The sequence below is a fragment of the Silurus meridionalis genome, chromosome 3 (genome assembly GCF_014805685.1).
Source record: "Silurus meridionalis isolate SWU-2019-XX chromosome 3, ASM1480568v1, whole genome shotgun sequence".
Lineage (NCBI taxonomy): Eukaryota > Metazoa > Chordata > Actinopteri > Siluriformes > Siluridae > Silurus > Silurus meridionalis.
Window position 1 is genome coordinate 19,757,923 of NC_060886.1, and position 7,685 is coordinate 19,765,607.

Consider the following 7,685-nt stretch of genomic DNA (forward strand, 5'->3'; position numbering starts at 1 on the left):
TAAAAAATGGACATTGTATCAAAGCAGATTTACAGAATGTAAGTATTATAGAACAAGGTACACTGACATTTAAATGTATGTGTATTCATCCCCTGATAAGCAGCCTGGGGCAACTGTATCAAGGAAAAATTCTCTTAGCTGGTATGAGGAAGAAACCCTCTCAAAAGCCAGAACCAGACTCAAAAGCGGAACCCATGCTCATTTAGTGACACCAAGAGTGTGATTACAAATCAATATTTAGTATGCCATCAAATACTAAAGCTCTTCTTAATTTTTCATGCACAGTTTGTGTTAAACAGCTAGCACTTTATCTGTGCCACGGCTGAGAATGATCAACCACCCAAATAATATGTGATCAGCTCTATTGTAGTCTCTTTCTGATGAAGGGGCTGATAAATTATGAACAATTGTGAATTGTAAATGAACTGTGCAGTGTATGGAGCAGTGTAACCCTATGGAAAAAATGTTGGTGTGAGAGAGATGTACCAAAAACACTGGGAACTGAATGCCCATATGTGCTCACACTGTCAACAAAGTAATAACATTTTTTGCAGAATGTCCATACCGGTGTATTTGTCCATTTCTGTGCAGGTAATCAAGACCCTCCAGTACCTCTCTTAAAATAGTAGCTATCGTGGCTTCATCCAGTACACCATTTTTGGGCTCTCCTTTGCTACATGTGTGCTTAATAATGTCCAATACTGATCCTGAACACACACACACACACACACACACACACACACACACACACACACAAACACACAAACAGGGTAGGGTTGTGTTATAAGAATTTCTCCTGTTTGTGATTTAACATTTTAAAAAATCAAAGTAAATAATTAAAGCGTCCAGAAAAAATGGTGACATTTATAAAAAAAAAAAAAAAAAAAACTAGAATACTATTGGCTATTAATATCTCCAGCTATACAGTAAGGAAATGCTTGCTATCAGTGCCAACTAAAAAACTCAGCAGGTTGGTAGAGTCCACAGTAATGTGCAGTAAACCATTAAAAACACAAGACAGAAAAATTCTTCTTTTGACAAGAATCTTTTTTATAATTCTTGTCAAAAGACCAAAGATTTTTCTCTGCTAATGCTGCTGCTCTTTAAAGTATTAGAACGTGTGTGCTGACCAGCAGAGGAGAGGGGAGAAAAAAAACATCTTTATTGATCATTTTCATTATCACTATTACTATTATGTGTAAAGTGTTAGATCTGACACTTCATTGTGGGCCTACATAATATCTTTGGCTAAAAACCAAAAGGTTTTTTTTGGTCATTTATTAATATAATCTCTATTAAACATGGATTAGTTGAAGTTAATGATATACTTGCCTAACATGAACTGGGTCAAACATATTGATCGACTTTATTTCATATTAATGGCTACAAAACATTTACCAAGAAAATGAGGGGGGTCAAAGAAAGCATGCAACAAAATCGACTTGAGATGTAATGTAAAGGGAGAAGAGGAACGCGCCAAATCACACATCCACAAAGCATGTGCTAATCGTTCCAAGTTCATGTCAATGAGACCATCTGACTTTTTGGGAGTCACGGTCACGATATCATGGCCATGTAAAATTGTACAGAAGGGATTCTGTACAATTACAGAAGGGTGTTTGCAAATCTGCTGTTCAATTGACACAGAATGAAAAGAATAAACCTATAAATCATCAGCGTCGCCTGAATATTGTATATCTACAGCCGAGAAGCTCCAGTGAAAGGGAATTGTTGGGAAAAGTGCAAAGCTGGGATACTATTACTGCTAGCGTGGATTACACGAGCCCATGTTTCAGTGCTGATTGCTATCACTGGTGTCAGTAAGGTTTCATAAACAGTACTGAGAACTTTACACTCTCCTGCAGGTGCGCTCTAAGATACTATACAAAGAGGTAATTGGATTTTGTATATGATAAAGGAAAATACTGAAAATCCTTATATCACTAGAGCCCACTGGCTGGTTTTAAAACTCAAACTCCTGAGAAGACACATGCTTAGTTTGGCCTTACGGACTGGTGAAAAAGAAAACAGCTAAAGTATTGCAAAATATAAAATCAAAGGTGTTCTTACCTCCACTTAAGAGTTTCATAACTAACCAAAGCTCATCCTTCACCACAAATGAGGTATAATATGTCACTACGTTCGGATGGCTGCACTGGCTCATGGCTTGAATTTCTTTCTGAAGTGAGACAAAGGAGTATGATATTATTATCATTAGTATAACAATTACACAAATACATTCTAATGCTGGTTAAGACACAGACTACCATCAAACGAAAAAGTCTTTTAGGAGACATAAAAACAGAGCATATATAAATACAGACATAAATACACAATATTGTTGACATATCTGGTAGTGGATTCAAAGCTGTGTAGTCTTGTGAGCATCAAACCTTATGATTGCTCAAGAACAAAAAAAAAAAATCGATAAAACTTTTACAGTGATACAGTGTCATTAATCTCTATACGAAAACAGCCCAGCTGCTTAAGGTCAAAATAGGGCTGCAACTAACAATTATTTTGATGATCGATTAATAGGACGATTATTATTATTATTATTATTATTATTATTATTATTATTAAAAATCTGATTGATCGGGTATATCTTTTTTTATATTTATTATAACTATATAAAACAGGAATTCAGGGTATTTATGTACTTTAAAAAATTGCAAAAGCCAGATATTGAGTTTAATTATCTTTAATGTAGACATTTTAAAGCTTATAGTAGCTGATTGTTGAGGAGTGCATGGGGGATTTCTCCTTCAACAATGCCATTAATGCTGGGTTGTTTCTAAAAAATAAAAAAGACAAAAAACATTTGAGTATGCAAGGTGTAAACTGTGTAAATCAACATTGGTATTGTTTTAATGATAATTGCAGATGGCAAGTTGACAAAAATACACAGTAATTTTTCTTCGGGGTTGAAAATAGAAGCATCTAGAATTTAATTCATTTAATTAAATTAATTCGCTCCCTGAAAGCGAACACAGAGAGAATGAGGAGGAGCTTCTTCCCGCAGGCCATTCGGAGTTTAAACCAGGAAACACCCAGGATCTAAAAAACTGGCCCACTCTCTCCATCCATCATCAGACCTTTTTTCCCTGCACATATCACACTTTTCGTGCTACGACACTTTAGACACTGGACTTGCACAGTGCACTTTACATTTCATATATCATATTATTTCATATTTTTCATATTTCATATTTTTCATATTTTTTATATTCTTATTTTTTATACCACACCATTCCGCACAAGGACACTTTACACCACACCTTACTGCACACGGACACTCATGGACACTTTACACCACACCAGACCGCACACGGACACTTTATGGACAATCAAAAACCATGCTTAACTTGTTTACTGTTGTTTACTGTTTACTGTTTAACTGCACACTGCCATAAGCATTTTTTTGTGTGTGTGTGTGTATATATATATATCTTTATATCTTTATATCCTTATTTATTTGCCTTCTTTTTCTTGTTATCATATTTATTTAATATTTTGTTATTATATATATATATTTTTTTTATTCTCCTTTTCACCCCATTTTATTCCCTCATGCCGGACCGTCGTAAAAAGCATTTCACTGCATGTGGTACCCTGTATGTATGTGTATGTGACAAATCAAATTTGATTTGATTTAATTTGATTTAATTGAATTTTGTATAATAATTAAATGATACATGCATAAAATAAATATACAAACACTGAAAACAAGCATTTGAATGTAGTAAAACCGCAGTAAATCATGTTTGAATACAGATAAATTACTGTTGTAGAAGACAAATGCTATAAAAAGAGAGTGGAACGGAGAAACACAGGCGATGCTAACAGGCCTTATAAAAAAAATGGAAAAAATATACATTGGAGTATAAATGCATAATCATTCACTGGAAATTACAGCAGTGACTAAAATGTAATCATTTACTGCTGCTGTTTTTAGATTTAGTGTTTGTTTGCACAGTTTTAATTGAATCCATCACTATGTCGCGAGCGAACTGATTGCGCAACCTGATGCTGAACAGATCCAGTGTGACTGTACACAAGTTACAAACAAACAGTTTACACAACAGCACTTTAAACTACACCAGTTTCACATGATGAGGATTAAACAGTTTTTACTAACCGTGCTGATGTTTCACTTTCATCCCTGACACCAGTGTGTTTTTTCCTGCTGCTGATTGACCCTGTTAATCTCTGCCATTTCGCAAGAGGGGGGTCTTGCCCTCACACTAACCCTTAACTTGAGCAGCCCAACTAATCGATACCAGCATTCGCTGACAACGAATTTCATTCTTCGATTATTATTAAATTTATCGATTAGTTGTTGCAGTCCCAGCTCAAAATAACTGAATAGTAGCTTCGGCTCAATTTTTTTCAATTGACAAAACTATTGTGACATTCACCATTTACCTTCTTTTCCCAAACCACAGATTATCTGCAGAGCACTCGCTTATCAAAAGCATCTCTCAAGCCACAGAATTCGAAATGAATGCATGTGTAAGCCCTTTTTATATGGTTGGTGCTTTTACTGACAAATGGTTAATAAAACCTTAAGCCTAAAAATAAATCGTTTTTTTTTCCCCTGTAGAAATGTCTGCAAGAAGACCAAGATATGAACTGACTAAAAAAAAAAAAATCAGTGACACATTGCCAAATAGCTGTCACAGTATGTAAGACATTTGTGTAAACTCTACTGAGTGAAGGAGTGGAGATCTGCAATAAGGAGTGTGTTAGTCTCCAAAACAAGCCAGTAAAAAGAGTAAATCCCATTTATCCAAGTCTTACCAGTAGTTCTTCCATGCTGGTCTGGCACTTCTCCAGATTGATCCTCTTGATGGCCACACGTTCTTGTCTAGGGACACAGAGAGCGGCCTGGACTACTGCTGTGGCTCCACTGCCTACAAATGTCAAATAATACATGCAATTTAAATCTCTCTGTGATGTAGATTTTCCCATACCCCAAACAGTTACAGTTTTAGCTCCATCTGTTGCACAGCACTAATACTGATAACTCCTTCCAAAAACACTTAATCGTTAATTTACTTATAGTACACAAAAATGATCCAAAGTATCAGAAGTAATAGAACGAGCGCATGAATGTGTCGAAGCTGCTCAATCAACACCTTTTGACCAATCAGAATTGATCAGTCAGCAGCACGGTGCTATAAAAGTCAGCAACGAATAAAATGCCAAGCTAAGCTGTCAATATGCTGTCTTCTTTTTTCATGTCTATCTGCAGGGGTTGTTAACGGCTACCAGAAACTTAATGACGCTGCATCCCTGTCTGTCCGTTTTTTGGCTTCAATATCATAAAGTCATTATCGGTCATAGTGTCCTCTTCTTCTTTCTCTCACTTATTTTGTGTGACCTGATTTAGTCATTGTGAATAAATTCCATATTGCAAGTCTAGCTTCCTGGTTTCCTTAGTTTGTGCATAGCTTATTGTTCTGTGCATTGAGTTTTTCTTTATGGTGATTCTCTCGGTTGGTGTTTCGATCCCAGCGTGCGTGATACTCAGTTTTTTCCTCGTGCATGCTGCACTTGTCCTACATTTTGTTCCCGACTCACGCTCGGTACTCGTGTGTGACCGGTGCATGCTCTACCTCATTTCAGCTTCCAGCAGACAATATCGCATGTTAATCACTGTATACATGATCAATAGAGGAGGTCTGTTTACAAACACTATGCACTGAGTGCATGAATGTGCTCCCCACACACACACACACACACACACACACACACACACACACACACACACACACTGCCAACTGCTGTTGACAGATAAGAAGGAGGGGGTCCTGAATACAGTGCTGATTAGGAAAATAATGCAGATGAAGTGCACAGGAGCTGCTCTGCTTATCAGCTGATAGAAGGATAGGGCTCGAACGCCACTCGTCTACTGCGTCCAGCTTTATCTAATGGCACCCTGCCTTATAAATGCCTGTTTGGTCTTTCCTTGATGATGCTGTTTTTTTTTGTTTTTTTTTTACAGGAATTGGCTGAAGTCGTCATTTAACAGTCTGGAAGAAGCGGCAAAGGGCCTGGTGACAAATCCCACAGAAAAGTCACCTTATTAATGAACAGGATGTTAAATGCAAGCAACATCCGGCAGAGGGCGCGTTGAGAAGAGCATGAATGACAATCACACTCGTGTTATCATTATAATAATACATGTATAAACACTAATATTAAATGTAGATGCCTGATATAACATGTAGCGAGCTGAATTATTCCCGAATACGTTTTAAGAGGAGAATAAGCTGTGTACTTGTATAATAATAGTGTGATTGTTAGAAATAGAAAGTGATGGTTATATGTTAGATACAACATAATGGGATGGAGAAGTTAATAGTAATAGTGTCTTATCAACCAATTTCTACCAACTTAATTAAACTGGGCTTTAGCGTAGAGTGGAACCTGTAGATGATGAAGTCGATCAGACCTGGGCTGAAGAACACCTGAACCACACTTTACCTGAGCAGTAAATCCTGCCGGTTCGTCAGCAGAAAAGCAGAATGAACTGCTTTCTATGAATCTAACGACAAATAAAAGATCGAAGATTTCCGCATTGATCGTGTAACGTGCTATAGAAAGCAGTGAGTGAGTTAACGGTGTGTCACATCCGCATTGCATTAGTTTAGAGAGCAGCAGATCACAACACACACACACACACACACACACACACACACCATCATAGCCTGCTGCTGCTGAGGCTAGTGCACATGAAAAGCCGGTACAGGGCCTCTCTGTCATTCAGTCCACATTCGCACACAAAACTCACCTGTTCATCCGAATCTCACTTACCTATCACATCCTGAAGCTCATACGATTCCTTGACAATCGGCCAGCCTGTTGTGGTTCCCGCTTGCGGACTGTGGCCGGTAGCCGGAGCCGCAAAAGAGTGGCTTCGCTCCGCCATGATGCTGCGGATGTCTGAGGTACAGGAGGAGCGCGCGAGCGCCTGCGCTAGCCAGCTAACCGTGTCACAGCCTCTCCGCTGTCTCTTTTAGCTGCTTCCGCACTAAGTAGGGCGATAGATAGATAGATAGATAGATAGATAGATAGATAGATAGATAGATAGATAGATAGATAGATAGATAGATAGATAGATAGATAGATAGATAGATAGATAGATAGATAGATGATAGATAGATAGATAGATAGATAGATAGATAGATAGATAGATAGATAGATAGATAGATAGATAGTCAAAGTACTGTCAAAAGTTTTAGGCACGTCTGAAAAGTTGTGAGAATACTTTAATTATAATTTATATAAAAAAAACAGTGTTCATCACTTATTTTTATCAATTAACAAAATGAAAAGTTGATGAACAGAACAGAGAGATAAACAAAAAATCTAAATCAAATCAATATTTGGTGTGCTCTCAATAAATATTGAAAAACAGCATCAATTCTTTGAGGTATACTTACACTGGGTACTTTTTGTGAAGATCTTCTGTGGCTGTAAACTGCCTTAAATCCCTCTGGAATATAGTTACCTTGTGTCTTGTTGCTGTGATCAATCTTGCCATGGTGTTGATCTGTGACATGGAACTATCTCACCTTAGTAGTAGAGTTTGGCTGTTTCTCACCCAGTTTGAAGCCTCCTACACAACTGTTTCTGTTTCAGTTAATGACGGTGTTTTAACCTACATATGAAATTGATGT

At 37.3% G+C, this 7,685-nt stretch overlaps 1 protein-coding gene across 6 annotated transcripts in view; it reads right to left on the reverse strand.

Moving 5' to 3' along the window:
- Positions 1–6,988, reverse strand: part of stk39 (serine threonine kinase 39) — a 40,189-nt gene extending 33,201 nt beyond the window's left edge. For 2 of the 6 annotated variants that reach the window (XR_006925111.1, XR_006925110.1), the window contains exons 1-4: positions 6,820–6,986; positions 4,801–4,913; positions 2,071–2,179; positions 566–707 (exon numbers count right to left, since the gene is read on the reverse strand). Coding sequence is in view for 4 of the 6 variants with exons in the window: in XM_046844798.1 (XP_046700754.1) it covers positions 566–707; positions 2,071–2,179; positions 4,801–4,913; positions 6,820–6,934 (479 nt within the window). In the remaining 2 variants the exon portion in view is untranslated. Of the gene's footprint in view, positions 1–565; positions 708–2,070; positions 2,180–4,800; positions 4,914–6,819 lie in introns of all 6 variants that reach the window. The other 4 variants (XM_046844798.1, XM_046844800.1, XM_046844799.1 and 1 more) reach the window with 3 other exon arrangements.
- Positions 6,989–7,685: the final 697 nt, after the last annotated feature.